Below are 17,981 nucleotides of genomic sequence, written 5' to 3' on the forward strand. Positions count from 1 at the left end.
AAAAAGTTTGCACTTGTGAACCGGCCTGTTACCCAGAGCCCATGGTCTGCTCCATGCCGCTGGTGAAGCCCACGTGGATTGCTAACAACGGTTTGAAGTTGGCCTGTTGGGACAAACCATAGTTAAATCTAATCACAGTTTGTACACCTAATGACATACTGCGGTTGATTTGAAACAGGAGGTGAATCTGATCTGCTTCACATGGCTATGCCAGAGGAGAAGAAGAGAGCATGCACACCAGAGGGTCACCCAGAATTATTCCTGTAGTGGTAATCTGGTTTAGCATTATGTCTGCACAGGGCTGTTGGGGGCCTCTGGGAATGTTTACCGGGCGTTAATGAGGGTTTCTCTGAGCCCCAAATCCATCACAGTGTTCCAGGAATACTTTGAAATCAAATGGACCAGCTTAGGGCAGCACGGTTACTAACAGGGACTGGCCGACGAGACCACATCACGCCAGTCCTTTTCCAGCTCCATTGGCTGCCAGTGCAGGTCCGGTCTGATTCAAAGTGCTGGTATTAACATTTAAAGCCCTAAACGGCTTGGGGCCAGGCTATCTGAAGGAACGCCTCCTCCTGTATGTACCTGCCCGGACCCTAAGGTCATCTTCAGGGGTCCTTCTCTGCAAGCCCCTGCCAAAGGAAGTGAGGCAGGTGGCTACCAGGAGGAGGGCCTTCTCTGCTGTGGCACCCCGGCTGTGGAATGAGCTCCCTAAGGAGGTTCGCTTGGCACCTACATTATATGCTTTTAGACGCCAGGTGGAGACCTTTTTATTCTCCCAGCATTTTAACAGTCTATAGATAAATTTTAACTTGGGTGTTTTAAATTTGTAATTTTGCATTGCTGCTGTTTTGATCTGGTTGAGCTTTTATATTGTATTTTATATTATGGTTTTATACTGTTGTTTTATACTTCGAATGTTTTTAATTTTTGTGAACCGCCCAGAGAGCTCCGGCTATTGGGCGGTATAGAAATGTAATTAATAAATAAATAAATAAATAATAAATTGTGGTTGAAGGTTAGGTATGTTGCTGTAAAGCAGATGTGGATTTTCCTGATTATATTGTATTCCAGCTCCCATCTGCCCCAGCCAGCATAGCCCATGACCAGGATATATAGCAGCCATAGGCTAACAACAACTGGCAGGCCACAGCTAGTCCACATCTGGTTTAAAACAAGTAAAGAAGGAGTTTTAGAAGGTGGTTTTATGGATTGTACATTGAAACATTACCTTTTAATATGTTGTGAGTGGCCCTGGAAGGGTTCACTCGAGAAAAATGGCCTATAAATATAGAAACAGATAAATATACAATGAAGACTTCTGGCTTTATGGTGAATTTTTGTCTGTAAGGGATGGTTCGATGAGAAATGGATTTGGGGCGGGTTGCAGTATATTCTTGCTGAGTGCAAAGAAAGCTTCTAAATAAACAATCAATAAAGTACCGTTTTATAGCCCCTGTGTTAACACATGCAACACCTCTTGATTATTTTTGCCTGGGAAACACTATGTGCCTATCTTGATAAGACCCAGAGGGAAAATTACAATATTCCCCCAGCAAATATTTGTATTTCTTACTCAAATAAAGCCAGGGCTGTGCATAAATCCATCAGCAAATGCCAAACAACTCTTAAGGGTATGTTGGTTTTAGGTCTTTTTCGGTACTTCACAAAACTAATATTATATCCTTTGTGTCTTCTCTCTCTCTCTGTGTGTGTTTTAATTGGCTGCATACTAATGGTGTGTCGTATTTGTGACTCATAAGAGAGATTCACTCCAGTTCCATTGTGTGTCTGAGTCAGCCTGCTTGAGATTACGACAGCGTTTGTTGACGTAGAAATGGAAACCCTTGGAGGCTGTTTCATGTTATCTAAAGGCAAAAATACGAGGGGGGAGGATGGAGACATTGGATCTGGAACAGGGAAATATCCAGAAACCATGGTTGCGAAAGGAGCACATTTCTGGTCTGTTTAACTGTTTGTAACATTAATTATTGGGTGGATTAGAAATGTAATAAATACATTTAGAAATATAATGAATAAATTTAAAATAAAATATTGGGTGTGCACATTTCCTTGGAGTTTGATGACAGCTGTGTTTTGCGAGAGTCTTTAATTCATGGTGGGGGCCCTTTATTAGGGATGGGAAATCTTCCTGTTTGTGGGATCTACTTCATTTTTTAAATTATTATTAGAACTTTGAGATCCACTAGCTAGAACCTTTGTGCAAAAGACACAGGATTGAAGCATCCTGCACCTGGGAATTTCGTTTGGGTTGTAGAACCAAATGAATCTCACCAGCCTTCCACACCAAAAGCCATACCTGTTTACCCCAAGCTTTTCATATTAGGGTGGGTCATTTTGTTGCTGCTTTTGCTAAACCAGAATCCTTATCTATCTTCTGCAAATCACCCAGAGATCTCCCAGTAGAACCAGACCCACCTTCTGCCCAACTCTGCCCTATAAGACACATCTTCTGAAAGGAATGTGATGGGTCTGATTGGGAGTGGATTCATAGACCCCCACACTGTGTTGCAATAGTCCGTGTCCCAAGACTTCCTGGAGCTTGCTTTCCTTTACAAACCCAACACAGAAGGAGAAAGAGAGAGGACATTAGCAACTTGTAGGCTTCCGAAAGTATCTGGCTGAGTGCTGTTGGATATTTGGTCTGATGCAGTCGGGTGGTTCTTTTATGTTCCGCGGCCTTCCTCGGCTATCTTCTTGCAGTAAGCTTTTCTTCCAAACCTTTAAGCTAAATTGACTGTGCTGTAGTTTTCAATGCACTAGTGCTTGCCTCCTTGTTTGTGGGAGGGGGGAATGATCTCTCCCCGCCCCCAAAATAACCCAGTTGTCGTGTTTCTCAGAACACTTCCGCTTTTGAGGCTTGCTAAGTACTCCACAAAGCTTTTATTAAGCAATAAACGTCTCTTCTACCTGAAGAGACTCTACTCTCTTGGAAACGTCCCCCTAGGAAAAACTATGCGAACTAAGCAAGACAATTGTCCGTTCAAGAAGAATAGGAAGCCACTGCCCAAACACCCATAACTTCAGAGCGTCTGGTGTGGAGGCAGGTTCTGGCGTAATCGAACTGACTTTCTCACACCTTCCTTCCACGCCGTGTGTTTGAGCTTCTGGCAGACCCTAGCATCAGCTAGCTTGTCAAGACCTCCGGAAGAAACCTCACTTCCCACTGAGTGTGTAGGATTTGGCCTTGAGGAGATAAAGCTCTGGAGAGGGCTGACTCCCAGCTGGGGCATCGCCCGTGAGAGCTTCCTCCCTCACTGGTACAGGCTGGCTGGTGTCTGGCACCGCCTGCTCTATTTCCGAATCTGATTCTGATTGATTACCTTAAACAGCTTCTCCCAGTTTTTATACTGTTTATGTTTTTGATGGTTTTAAATTTTGTATGCTTTTTAATGTTCACTGTTTTTAACTTTTATAAACCTCCCAGAGAGCTTTGTCTATGGGGCGGTATATAAATGTAATAAATAAAACAGGGGCAGTAGGGTTAGACATAATGTCAGTTTATTCAGCCGGTTGGCTGCTGGGCTTTGGAAAGGTGGAAGACATGAGTCTCTGGGCCTGATGTGGCTAGGCAAAGAAGCAGGCATAGAGCAAGTGTGTGAGTGTGTGTATTATTATTATTATTATTATTATTATTATTATTATTATTATTATTATTATTATTCTAAAATTAAGATAAAACTGAGTATACAAAATTTAAAATTCTAAAACACAGAACATACACACATAAAGCGTTAAAAGCCATTAAAATACTAAACGTGTGGGTAATTAAGATGTGCCACTATAAGCCTGGGCAAAGAGGAAAGTCTTAACCTGGCGCCGGAAAGATAGCAGCGTTGGCACCAGGCGAGCCTCATCAGGGAGATCGTTCCATAGTCTGGGGGCCACCACCGAAAAGGCCCTGTCCCTCATTGCCACACTCCGAGCCTCTCTCAGAGTAGGCACCCAGAAGAGGACCTTAGATGTTGAACTTAGTGACATTAGAAGAGCCCTGCTGGATTAGGCCAAGGGTCCATCCAGGCCAGCACTCTGTTCACACAGCGGCCAGCCAGCTGTTGACCAGGAACCCACCAGCACAGGTGCAACAGCATCCTCCCACCCATCTTCCCCAGCAACTGGTGTTCATAGGCCCATTGCCTCTGTTACTGGAGGTAGCACATAGCCAGCAGGACTAGTAGCCACGGATAGCCTTCTCCTGCAGGAATTTATCCAACCCCCTTTAAAGCCATCCAAATTGGTGGCCATCGCAACATCTTGTGGTAGCGAATCCCATAGTTTGATTATGCGCTGTGTGAAGGACTTCTTCTTATCAGTCCTGAATCTCCCACCCATCAGCTTCGTGGGATGGCCCCATTGGGTTCCAGTTTTATGAGAGAGGGAGAAGAATGACTCCCTATCCACATTTTGCGCACCAGGCATCGTTTTGCACACCTCTACCTTATCTCCCCTTAAGCCTCCTTAAGAACCAGCCTTTTGCTTGGGCCTTCCTCCTTCACGTCTTAATGCGGTGAATGTGCCTTGTTCCTCTCTGTGGAGCTCCCTCCTCCCTGCCTGCCTTCAAAACATCCCAGCCCTTGCAGTCCTGAACAGGGCAGACGGCACCAGCAGTTAGAGCAGGGACTGATCTAGTGTATCGGCCAAGGCCAGCAAGTTTGCCGTCTTGGGAAATGTCAAAGCTGGATTAGCATGGCTGTGCAAGGGGCTTCTTGCTGAGCTGTTTCACCAGCAGTTGGCTAAAATACCTCTGGGGAGGCGTCTTAACACCCCCAGGGTCCCAGTCCGAGCTGAGACCCACAGTAAAATCCCGCTCGTCCAATTGGGAGCTGGTTTATCAGGCCCAGAGTCTGGACACAGGTGGGTTCCTGGCCTAAACAGGCGTTGTTATTCTTCCAACGCTCTTAGAAGATCCGTCGCCTCCCATCCTATCTTGTGTTTCTGGATTAATTGTACATGAAGCGCCTTTGGCACCAGGTGTTGGTGGGCACGGAGTGGTGCTTTTCCATGCGCGTCCTCCGGCAACCGCAGCTGAGCATCCGTGGCCGTCTGGTCGTTCCTCTTGGGTAAACCCTTTCTTACCGTTTCCCAAGGGGATTAAGCTGGATCCGCTCTTAATTCTGTGCCAATTAACACGGCCTCCAATGTATATGTTTGCTTTGGATCCACATTCCTCGCTGCTGGGCTTGCTGGGGAATTGTCTTCTGCAGAAACAAATTTACCGCATTGCTGCCTGTAGAGCGGAGGATCGAAACATCGCTGGGTGGGAAAATGTTCCGGATGCACGTCTGTGTGAGATTTTTTGCGCTGCTGACAGGACAAGACCGTGTTCTCCTGCTGTCCTGTGCCCAGCACCAGGAGATACCTGGGCACCAGGCGGACTCTACGGGTAACCCCATGAAGACCGTCCACTAGTCTGAGATTTTCTCTCTTGCTTTGCACAGAAAATCACCACATCTTGTTCGCTTGTGTGTGTTTGTGGGGTGCATCAGAGAGAAAATCGGCTGCCAACTGCATTGGTCTCCCTTAAGTCTCCTTTGTTTGAAATAATGATCGAGTCGCAGAATCGTGCGGGGAAAGCGATTTTGTGTAATTGAGGGAAATGCAACCTACGGAGAAGCAAGCTTTGCTGATTTTGGTGGAACTGAATTCTGCTTAAGTGGGTATCTTGGTCCTAGGCTCATAGTTAGTTCTCTCTCTCTCTCCAAGTTCTCTCACTTTATGGGCCCATGTGTATCACTTGCCTTGGGCCTTGGGTATAAGCAAGTGGGGCTGATAAGCAAATAAACAAATACACAATGAACAAATATTTTTAGGTCCCTTTATTAGCTACACATGCGCCCACGCGTGTGTCCATTGTCAGTGTCTGGTGAACCCAGTGTGGTGTAGTGGCTGGAGTGTTGGACTGGGAGTCGGGAGATCTGGGTTCTAGTCCCCACTCGGCCATGGAAGCTCACTTGGTGGCTTTGGGCCAGTCACAGACTCTCAGCCCAGCCTACCTCACAGGGTTGTTGTTGTGAGGATAACATGGAGAGGAGGAGGATTATGTACACCGCCTTGGGTTCCTTGCAGGAAAAAAGGCGGGATATAAATGCAATAATAAATAAATAAACAAAACCCATTGTCTGTAGTGCGATAATGTCTGTATTAGTCACAAGCAGAAGTAATACAGAATTTATTTATTTATTGCATTTGTATACAAATGGGCGGTTTACATAATATTTAGACACTTAAAAACCAATATACAAAAATTAAAACCCACAAAAACATACAATATACACAAACATTTAAAACCACTATAACAACTTTAAAACTATGAGCGAAAACCCCCCAGACCCAGGTTCATTTCATATTGCTAAATGTTTGGGAGGAGAGAAAAAGTCTTGACAATCAATACACCCTTACCTCTGAGCCGTGAAAGTTTCAGCCAAGTTCTGGTTTGCTGCCAACCCAAACATTTTTATAGTGAGACTAACCATAGACTAGGGTATTCCGTATATAGGCGGGTATAAATTGAATGAATGAATGAATGAATGAATAAATAAATAAATAAATACCATGATGGGGGATTAAATTTTGCTTTACTTCTCTCCCAAACCCTGGTCTGCTTTGCATGCCACTTTTCGATGTGATAAATTTACCTTGGGGTGTGTTTTTTATCACGTCAAACTTTGCATGCTGTATTTGCCTTTTGATGGGCCCTGTGACGTCATACCGTGTTGCTGTCAGGGAAAATGTTTGCAAAGCTCTGCTCCAAAGGCACAGTATGCTAACAGTAGTATAAAAAATCAGATGTATTGTTTTGCCGATTAAACGCAACGGGGCCATTTAATGGGATCTTGAAGATTTGTCCAGTCAGAATCCAGCAGACCATTAATCAGTGAAACAGTCGCCTGGTAAATGTCTTTGGCAAATCAGGAGCAAATAAAACTACAAGGCTCAAGGCAGGCCTGTGAACCCAGGCATGAAACTTGTCCTGTTTTTCTATTTTGCAAAATGCTTCACAGACACCCTTTTGTATCCCAGTAGATTGGATGTTGATTCGGGTAGATAAGAATTTGCAAAGAGGGCTCTTTCGACTTGTGTATTTTAGCTGAGATTAATATATATATTTTATTATCTTCATTAAAACGATTCTGTTGCCTCTTTACTAGGGTTTTTGCTGTTCAAGGACTTTTGCCAGACTGATATTGACGAAGGGGTACCACAGCTGAAGTTTTATGAAGAGGTAAGAGGCCTGCCTCCATGGGGTTCAAATGACCCTTCCAGGGGATGGTGCCTGGCTTGTTTTGATGTGGCAAAGGAGCCTTTTTCTTGTCTTATAAAAGCGTTCACTGCAGAGAAGAATGCTGAAGGTGCGTGAAAAGTTGGATACCAACTGGTCATAGGCAGACAGACCTTTTACATGGAAAATCCATTGAACCTCTCCTATTTGCATCCCATTCTGTGACTTTTCAGTGCTGTGTTCTAAATTTTAGGGGTGGGTGGGAGAAGGCAAAGGAATTGAGTTTGCTTAGATTAGAGCAAAAAAAATTGATAAAGGGTGGATCCGCGGACAGCTATGATTATTATTATTATTATTATTTATTTATATAGCACCATCAATGTACATGGTGCTGTACAGAGTAAAACAGTAAATAGCGAGACCCTGCCGCATAGGCTTACATTCTAATAAAACCATAATAAAACAATAAGGAGGGGAAGAGAATGCAAACAGGCACAGGGTAGGGTAAACAGGCACTGGGTAGGGTAAAACTAACAGTATAAAAGTCAGAACAAAATCAAGTTTTAAAAGCTTTAGGAAAAAGAAAAGTTTTTAGCTGAGTTTTAAAAGCTGCGGTTGAACTTGTAGTTCTCAAATGTTCTGGAAGAGCGTTCCAGGCATAAGGGGCAGCAGAAGAAAATGGACGAAGCCGAGCAAGGGAAGTAGAGACCCTTGGGCAGGCGAGAAACATGGCATCAGAGGAGCGAAGAGCACGAGCGGGGCAATAGTGTGAGATGAGAGAGGAGAGATAGGAAGGAGCTAGACCGTGAAAAGCTTTGTAGGTCAACAGGAGAAGTTTATATTGGATTCCGAAGTGAATTGGAAGCCAATGAAGAGATTTCAGAAGTGGTATGTGTGTGTGCGCGCGTGCGCGCTTAGAATTAATTCTCCTGGGATTATGCTACATTTGATTCCTTGCGTCTTCTAATGAGAATAGAAGAAATGTGGTCAAATTAACACATCGTCAGATGCAGGAAGGCTCCACATTCGAGGAATCTCATCTGTTGCTACTTGAGTCACGACTGAGAGGGGGTTTTTTTTGAGGGTGATGGTGGGGGGATGTTCTAACCCAAGCTGTCAAATGTATGTCTTTCAGCTGTCAGGTAAACTGTGCTTTCTAATTCTGGCATGTAAGACGATTCCTTGCTAGGTAGCGTTGTGTGGGAAAGATGGCGTGTCTCCCCTCAGCCTTCTCTTCTTCTCCAGGCTAAACACGCCCAGTTCTGTCAGTCTCTCCTCGTAGGGCTTTGTTTCCAGACCCCTGATCATCCTCGTTGCCCCTCCTCTGAACATGCTCCAGAGGTTGGCTTAACGCCTTGCTTGTGCACTTTCCAGAGTTGTGTAGCTGCCCGCGGTTGGAAAAAAGATGTCAGCCTGGGTGGAATTTAGTGCTGATGCAGCTGCAGGGCTCTTCTTAAGTCTCTAATTACTCAGAAGTGCAACCGGCAGCGTCAATGCCAACAAGGTCTGACTATGCCATATCAATAACCAACATGGACAGGTGGCGCACCTGTGCCACCCTCTTCAGAGGATGTAGGTGCTGACCCCGCCCCCCCGGGGGCAAATCCCCTTTCTGGTGCCAACGCTGCTACAGGCCTGACGTAAACGCAGACGTCTCTTTTCCATGGAAACTGATTAGAGGAATTAGTGGACGGAGCTGAGTCAGTTAGGCTAAGAAGCTTGATTGCAGCTTGCGATCACTTGGCCTGCTCCCCTGCGCTTGGAAAGTTCCTCTCGCTGCTTCCCAAAATAGCCCAGGATCTGCCAGGGAGGGAGGGAGGGAGGGAGTACCAGGTGCTGGCTGCAGCAGCCCCGCTAGGTTGGTTGCCAGCGCGCTGCTCTTGTCACTTGGAGAAATGTGAGCAGGGCTCCTCTTTTGCCATAAGAGCGTTGTAAAAGGAGGAGAGAGGTGCACCAGAAGTGGGATCGATCTGTTTGAAAAGACAAGACCCTGACAAATTGACAGCTCAGTCGCTCTGTTGGGCCCACAGAGTGAGGGATGCGGAAGCAGGTTGGAAAACATTCATCTGGACCCCCCAGAACAGCCTTCCTCAACCTAGCGTCCTCCAGAAGGGGGAATGCTGGGAGTTGAAGTCCAAGACTTCTCGAAGACACCAAGCTGGGAAAGGCTGCCCGAGAATTAACAGTCAAAGCGCAAGCTTTTCAGTCATGTAGGACTGTTCGTCAGTCCAATATTTCAGAAAAGGAAGAGCCAAATTTCTCTCTCTCTCTCTGTGCCACGGCATGACTTTTACCCAGCGGCCCCATGCCTGCAGCTGTTTCATAGTGGCTCACCCTTGCCCCCCTCCCCCTTCACTGCAGTGGGTCCAAGTTCCAGAATGCGCGAGAGATCCGTGTCACGGCGGGGGAGTGTGTGGATGGAGAGGTCCCCCACTTGCATGTTCCAGGAAGGCTCAACACTGCTTCGCCTTATTGTGTTTTGCAGATAAAAGAATACGAAAAGTTGGACTCCGAGGAAGATCGTCTCAGCAGGAGCCGGCAGATTTATGACACCTACATCATGAAGGAGCTGCTCTCTTGTTCGCATGTGCGTATGGACCTCCTGGGATTATTCATAGAATCATAGAATAGTAGAGTTGGAAGGGGCCTACAAGGCCATCGAGTCCAACCCCCCCGCTCACTGCAGGAATCCACCCTAAAGCATCCCTGACAGATGGCTGCCAGCTGCCTCTTGAAGGCCTCTAATGTGGGAGAGCCACTACCTCCCTAGGTAACCGGTTCCATTGTCGTACCGCTCTAACAGTCAGGAAGTTTTTCCTGATGTCCAGCCGGAATCTGGCTTCCTGTAACTTGAGCCCGTTATTCCGTGTCCTGCACTCTGAGATGATCAAGAAGAGATCCTGGCCCTCCTCTGTGTGACAACCTTTTAAGTATTTGAAGAGTGTTATCATGTCTCCCCTCAATCTTCTTTAAAGGGGTGCCCCTAAAACTGGAGAGAGTTCTTAATAGGAAGGCTGAACCAGAGACTTGAATACAACAGCTCTCCAAGAACCGCAAGGCAATTGGGCACCGTAATCCCATTTGCTTCAACTCACTTTGACTCTGTGGCCTCGGAGAACCCTGTTTTAAGAGAGTGTTTTTGCTAAAAGTGTCTGAAGCCGGAGAAAAATGTCCTGGTGTGTCAGTACTTTGATCCTCTTAGCAGTAGTAGCTGCTTTTATTTAAACTATGATGCCTGTGTGGAGTGTTGCAAATGGTTTCGCTTCTGCTTGTGAAAAGATGGATTCTGGACCGGAGAGGAGGGCAAAACACGCTCCTGGCTTGGCCCACCTGTCCTCTGAGGGCAGGGGGAGGCAGCAGCCTCAAATGCCCAAGACACGCTCAAAGTCACTTTAATGCCTTTAAAAATGTTTATTCTTATTTCTCCGACAGCCTTTTTCAAAGCCAACGGTCAATCATGTGCAAACCCACCTATCCAAGAAGCAAGTACCGACAACCCTTTTTCAGGTGAGTGCGGAATGATTCAGATTTTCATACACCTAAAAGGGTATTTGTAGCTCTGCGAAATGGTGAAATAGAATCATAGAATAGTAGAGTTGGAAGGGGCCTACAAGGCCATCGAGTCCAACCCCCTGCTCAATGCAGGAATCCACCCTAAAGCATCCCGGACAGATGGTTGTCCAGCAGCCTCTTGAACGCCTCTAGTGTGGGAGAGCCCACAGCCTCCCTAGGTAACTGGTTCCATTGTCGTACTGCTCTAACAGTCAAGAAGTTTTTCCTGATGTCCAGCTGGAATCTGGCTTCCTTTAACTTGGGCCCGTTATTCCGTGTCCTGCACTCTGGGAGGATCGAGAAGAGATCCTGGCCCTCCTCTGTGGGACAACCTTTTAAGTATTTGAAGAGTGCTATCATGTCTCCCCTCAATCTTCTCTTCTCCAGGCTAAACATGCCCAGTTCTTTCAGTCTCTCTTCCTAGGGCTTTGTTTCCAGACCCCTGATCATCCTGGTTGCCCTCCTCTGAACATGCTCCAGCTTGTCTGCGTCCTTCGTGAATTGTGGAGCCCAGAACTGGACGCAATACTCTAGATGAGGCCTAACCAGGGCCGAATAGAGAGGAACCAGGACCTCACGTGATTTGGAAGCTATACTTCTATTAATGCAGCCCCAAATAGCATTTGCCTTTCTTGCAGCCATATCGCACTGTTGGCTCATATTCAGCTTGCGATCTACAACAATTCCAAGATCCTTCTCGTTTGTGGTCCTTGCAAATGACTGGAGTAGTTGTGAGCAAGATGGGGATGGACCTGGGTCAGCATTTAAGGTCTCCAGATATGATGGACTACATCTCTTAGTATGCCCAGCCAGCATAGAGTACCTGGACTGGCAGCCAATGAAGCTGGAAAAGGCCTGGCGTGATGTGGTGTCGTTGACTGGGGAAGAAGCCTGTCTCCGCTGTGGCACTCCACCTAGCATGTCTACCTCCCTTGGAAGTCTTGTCTGGGGCTGAGCTTCATGGCTATTGAGCGTGGGGTAAAGGCCTTTTGGACCTGGGGTGGAGAACTGGTCCTCCTGGGGTTCCCCACCTCCTTTCCCATGACCACCGGCGGTTTGGGACTCGTAGCCCGAACCCATCTGGAGGACACCAGGTTGGGAAATGCCTGTTCTAAGAGGGATGGGGGATGCCCCACCTGCCCAGCAGTCCCATGGAGCAAAAGCGTCTCAACGGAGTCCTCTGTTGATGAAGAGCTCATCCTATCAGGAGAGCCAACCGTGGACCGAGCGGCTTAGATGCCCCTTCCTCCCTTGAGCAGGAGGGAGGCAAGTTCTCCAGTGACCGTTCCTCCTGTCACTTTCCTTGGCTGCTCTAGGTTCCTGCTAATCCCTTGGCAGCTAAAGTGAGATCCAGCAGGCCCGATCCAGGTCGATGGTTGGCTGGCCACTGTGTGATCCGAGTGCTGGACTAGGTGGACCCTTGGTCTGATCCAGCATCAGGACTCTTCCTAAGCTCTTGGAGCTCTGCATCATGCCTCCAAGTCTGGCCCAGACCATGCCCACAGCCTGCACTTTTCGCCCTGAAGAATAGGCAGGTGTCGAATAATGGGCTCAAGTTAAAGGAAGCCAGATTCCGGCTGGACATCAGGAAAAACTTCCTGACTGTTAGAGCAGTACGACAATGGAACCAGTGACCTAGGGAGGTGGTGGGCTCTCCCACACTCGAGGCCTTCAAGAGGCAGCTGGACAACCCTCTGTCAGGGATGCTTTAGGGTGGATTCCTGCATTGAGCAGGGGGTTGGACTCGATGGCCTTGTAGGCCCCTTCCAACTCTGCTATTCTATGATTCTATGAACCAACAAAGCAGGCCGTGAGCCCCCACCCCGGTGCTACCAGAGGGTGCCCCCCTCTGCCCTTTAGTCCTCCTTGCCGAACAGGTTCCTTGCCCCAGGTAAAAGCGGGCACGAGTAGCATTATGCACAGTTAGCAGCAACAGCCTGGCCAATTACACTTAATGATGGTGTGGAATTAGTGCCTTTATACAGCCGGAGGTTTTTGAGCTTGCGGGGAGGGAAAGTAGGTCATAGGAAATCCCTGTGCATATTTAACCAAGCAGGTGTAACGGCTCTTTGTGTGTGTGATTGCGTGCGCTTGTGTGTGTGTGTGTGTTTTTCCAACCGGCCTCCTTTCTTCTCCCAGCTGTTCCTATAATGGACTTAATGGATGTATCACCAGTTTTCGCAACGCCGGCAATATGGCCACGGTTTCATTATATCAGGTTGAAATATGGGAATCTCGACTACAGCCCTAATTACCGACCTGCGGGAAACGGCTTTTTGGAAACGAACTGCTCCTCAGCCATAGAAACTTGGAGACAATTTGCCTTTCTACATCGAACTCATCCCAAGCGGAGCAACGGACCCATTGTCTCACATGACCCTATGGAAAGGCGGACCGGGCTCCTGTACCTTTTAACAGTTGTAGAGAAAAGAGAATTTCAGCAGGTGTCATTTGTATGCCTGCAGCACCTGGTGAAATTCCCTCTTCATAGCACGTAAAGCTGAAGGAGCCCTGCTTAGCGTGACCAGATACAAAAGCGGGCAGGGCTCCTGCAGCTTTAGCTGTTGTGATGAAGAGGGGATTTCACCAGGCGCTGCATGCATACAAAGGACACCTGCTGGAATTCCCTTTTCTATGCAACTGTTAAAGATGCAGGCGCCCAGTCCTCCTTTCCATAGGGTCACCCTACTCACGTGGGGGCTTTCCTCCATGGCGGGTGTTTCTCAGTGAAAGGGCCGAGGGATGAAGCTGGGGTGTGCAGCATTGTGTGACACCTACTTGGCTCTGATGGTGCTGGGCCACAGAATTTGGCCCTTAAATATTCCTGCTAGGGGTGTGCATGGACCCCCCCGCTCCACCCCACGGGCCGATCCGAAAATTTCGGATCGGCCCGCTCCGCTCCGCGCCGCTCCGCCCATACTCCACTCCTCTTTGCCGCGGAGCTCCGGCTCCGAATCGGAGCTCTGCAGTGGAGGGGAGTGGCGCCAGGTAAGGCCGGGAGAGGAGGGTGGGAGGTTTACCGGGCCCTGCCACCATCGCCGCCTGTAAGGGACCAATGGGGAGGGGGCCTTACTTGCCTCCATCCGCGGTCCGTCGGCGTCTTCAATTGAGCCCGCGATTCAACCAGGAAGTCTGGGCCGCAAGCAGCCCAGACTTCCTGGTTGAATCGCGGGCTCAATTGAAGACGCCGATGGACCGCGGACGGAGGCAGGTAAGGGAGAGGAGGGTGGGTGGATGGGGTTACTCGGCCCTGCTGCTGTCGCCGCATGGGCGACAGCGACAGCGGCAGGGCCCGGTAAACCCCACTTACCTTTCCGGCGGAGCTCCGGATCGAGGCGAAGGATCCGCCTTCACCTTGATCCTCTTCGCCACGCTCCGCCGGCCCCCCAATCCTCTTCGCCTCCGCCTTAAGGGCAGGCGAAGCCCCCCGCTCCGCTTCTAATTCGCCGGTCCGATTAGAAGCGGAGCACATCCCTAATTCCTGCATCTGACCACATCGTTTAAAGCCCAGATTAGTATATAAAAAAAATCAATCCCACATTATTTTTATTCCTGAAATCAGGATTTTCAAACCATACGTTTCATGTCTGAGGTTTGAGTAGTTTTTTTCTGAATTTGTACAAATTTTAGTTGCACCTGCACTACAATTAATTTTGATGGATTTTTTAACTTCTTTGGGCCTTGTTAGTCTTTTAAAGTGCCGGACGTTTGTTTATGGTTTGTCCTCTCAAGCAGATTTACAACGAGTCAGTTAAAAAACGTAATCGCATCACACAAAAATAGCGATAAAATGTTACAAGAACACCATATAAATCGATACATCACATGGAACAATGAGTTGAAGATGAAAACAACTTTTTAAAACAGGTTTTATTTACTAACATTAAAGTAGCGGCAGCAGATAAACAGGTAAAACAGTTACAATTACATCCAGTTTAAAATAATACATAAATAAAAGGACTGCAGTTCCTGATGTCTTCTGTTGATAGCAGAGTCTGCTTCTGTCTCACCTGGCTCTAAGATGGAATGTGCTCCAGGACAGGGCCTTCTCCTCGGTGGCCCCTATAGATTTCCTGAGCAGGTTGACCCTGCCCAGGAAATGGCCCTTCGAGACTCACTTGGTTGCGTCATGCTGTGGAAATTAATTATTGCCTTCTTCTTGTGATCTTCTGTTTAGCTTGTTGTGTTTTGTTTTTATCTTGATTTTACATTATGGAGTTCAAAACTTTGTTAGATGCCTCTTGGTTCCTCCTCTTCTTTTTTAGAACGTAGAGCAGGTTACCACTGTTAGACATAAATTAAATATTTGTTTTTTTCTCTCTAGCCCTACATTGAAGAAATTTGTGACAGCCTCCGAGGAAAAACCTTCCAGATGTTTCTCGAAAGGTATGGTGCCTGATGGAGTGTTTCTGCACTGCGGTTCTTTGCACGGCCCCTTGTGAGGCCCTGCAGAATTGGATTTGGAACGGCTTGTACGAATGAGCAAGACTTAACTGTTTCGCAAAAAGTATCCAGCCATATGGAACGCACTAAGCATTCTAGAATGGTAACACATTGCAGCTCAAGGTACTAATCCTCTTAAGGGCCCGTTCAGAAGACACCTTAAACCATGGCTTTAACCATGGTAGTTAAGCCAGAAAGCCAGGCGGTGTTCAGAAGACACCTTAAACCATGGCTTTGACCATGGTGAATAAAGCAAAAGGCCTTATTTACCATGGTTAAAGTCGTGGTTTAAGGTGTCTTCTGAATACAGCCCAGTTTTCTGGCTTAACCACCATGGTTAAAGCCATGGTTTAGGGTGTCTTCTGAATGGGGCCTTAGAGTCTAAGCGCTTTGCATGGACCTACTAGCCCTGCCATTCTAAGTGGGACACAGCAGACTTGATCTCCCTTCCCTCTTGCTTCAAACTCTAATCTCCTGATGCTGCTTTTGATCCTGCAAGTATTTGCTTCCCGTGAGATTTGATCGTGGCAATTAAGATAAGCTTTGCAGGAGCTGAGCTGGGTTCGATTGCACCACGAAGCGGGTGTTTTTTTTTTTTTTGGTTTTTTTTGCGAAGCGGCTCAGCTCTTCTACAAGATTAGCGGCACTTCAGCTGATTTTATTTGCTTAGAAAACTTGAGTCACCCTTCTGTTTTAAAGGAAACACGGAGGCAAAATACTCCTAACCGGTGGGGGGGTGGGGTGGGGGGAAAGAAAATATGTATCTTGGCTTCAGGGCGGGTGCTTTTTCCTCCCTTGTCATGGGAATGAGAAGGCTTTGGATCATGACCATGACAAGCCTCCATTGATCCACCCTCAATTTCTTGTCCCCCCCACCCCACCCCCAGTCATCAGACACTGATGGTGGAGGAGGGACATTGGTGGACGTTTCTGCTGCCACATTGTGGAGGCATCTAGGCCCAGAATCTCTTCTCTGCCTGTAGAGAGGTTGGGAGGTTTGCAATATCCTATTGCCTATGGGACACCCTCCCAGGGATCCCACAGGATTGTGCCCCAAGCAACTAACACAAAATTATCTACAGCTCAATTAACTAACAGCTAAAACAAGCATTATTAAAAAAAACCCCTCTTAATTGGAGTTCTTGTTTTTAATAAAAGAGGAAAGCAGCCACAGCACAAAGGAAAATTCTAGTAAACGAAGATCTTGGCCCATCTCTAGGTAAAGAACTCTGAAGGGTCGATGCTAACAGAGAGCAGAACCCTTCATGCTTCTTTCGCATTACCAGTTGAGATGGTTTTGATGAAACTGAGCTGTGTACATAGCTCGAAACTAAGGTCTTGCAAGGTCCGTGTCCGAGTATCGCACCTCAGTGTGTCCCAAGGGAAGAACTAAGGATCCCGTGTTCTTAACTCTGCTTGCTTTAATGAAAAGATGTCTGCCTCTAGAATCATAGAATCATAGAACAGTAGAGTTGGAAGGGGCCTATAAGGCCATCGAGTCCAACCCCCTGCTCAATGCAGGAATCCGCCCTAAAGCATCCCTGACATGTGGTTGTCCAGCTGCCTCTTGAAGGCCTCTAGTGTGGGAGAGCCCACAACCTCCCTAGGTAACTGGTTCCATTGTGTTCCATCTATGTGTGTGTGTGTGTGTGTGTGTTTACTGCCGAACGTAACACACAAAACTTTGGATTATATATGAGAGCAGAGATCCAGACAAATCTTTCAGGAGATGCTTTTGTATCTCGGGAATAAGCAATTAGTCATTTATTTTGCAGCAGAAAGATTTTATTCCTTAATTATACCACAGTATTCTTTGAATTACAGTGTTTAATTATTTTTCTCTGGATGTACTTGTACAAATGAGAGTCTTACACAAATAAGCAATATGGAGGCACATTATTTCTGGAGGCATGTTTTACTGCAATGCTGCCTGAAGCTTTTTATAATAAGCGTCGTAAAACAAATATCGCTAAGGAATTGCCTTCAGTTAAAACCGAGTCACTGAAGATTTGCTAATCAGCAGAGCTGATTAAACGAACACTGTAACGTTGTGTTTTCATGAATTGTGTTATTTTTCATTACCAAATAGATCTCTTTTCTTGTTTGCAGTGATAAGTTTACTAGATTTTGTCAGTGGAAAAACGTAGAGCTCAACATTCATGTAAGTATTTACAGATCAGTGTGTGTTTCTAAAATTACCGGTGGGCAGGAGGCAAATTCCAGATCACAGGCCAGATCCTTGTGTGCCACCTAGCAGTTGCTAGGATTCTCTTTAAGAGTTCTGTGTTCTATTTATGTGGAAAATTAATAAAAGTATTAATGTTCAAAAAAGAGTTCTGGGCTAAGTGGGCTTTGATGTGAGGCAGAAAGAAACATGCCTTGATGTTCTTAAACAGGAGTTCCGACTCAAGATTAGTTGTGTCTTAACAGTTCAGAGATTATTTATTTATTACATTTATATCCCACCTTTTTTCCTCCAAGGAACCCAAGGTGGCATTCATAATCTTCCTCTGACTCTCTATATTATCCTCACAATAACAACCCTGTGAGGTAGGCTGGGCAGAGAGTCTGTGACTGGCCCAAAGACGCTCAGTGAGCTTCCACAGCCGAGCGGGGACTAGAACCCGGATCTCCAGACTCCCAGTCCGACACTCTAACCATTAGGCCACACTGGCTCTCCTGAGAATGCAGTCTTGTTTTGAGATTTTAACATAGGAACAAGCTGCCTTCTCCTGCATCAGAGCCT

The 17,981-nt window shown here is 46.8% G+C and overlaps 1 protein-coding gene across 3 annotated transcripts in view; it reads left to right on the top strand.

The window, feature by feature from the left end:
* GRK3 (G protein-coupled receptor kinase 3) overlaps nucleotides 1-17,981 on the top strand; it is a 73,075-nt gene that overhangs the window by 26,333 nt on the left and 28,761 nt on the right. For all 3 annotated transcript variants that reach the window (XM_063143961.1, XM_063143962.1, XM_063143963.1), the window contains 5 exons: nucleotides 7,170-7,243; nucleotides 9,726-9,827; nucleotides 10,673-10,747; nucleotides 15,117-15,178; nucleotides 17,345-17,396. In XM_063143961.1, coding sequence (XP_063000031.1) covers nucleotides 7,170-7,243; nucleotides 9,726-9,827; nucleotides 10,673-10,747; nucleotides 15,117-15,178; nucleotides 17,345-17,396 — 365 coding nt within the window. The remainder of the gene's footprint in view (nucleotides 1-7,169; nucleotides 7,244-9,725; nucleotides 9,828-10,672; nucleotides 10,748-15,116; nucleotides 15,179-17,344; nucleotides 17,397-17,981) is intronic.

The sequence above is a fragment of the Elgaria multicarinata genome, chromosome 18, assembly GCF_023053635.1.
Source record: "Elgaria multicarinata webbii isolate HBS135686 ecotype San Diego chromosome 18, rElgMul1.1.pri, whole genome shotgun sequence".
NCBI lineage: Eukaryota > Metazoa > Chordata > Lepidosauria > Squamata > Anguidae > Elgaria > Elgaria multicarinata.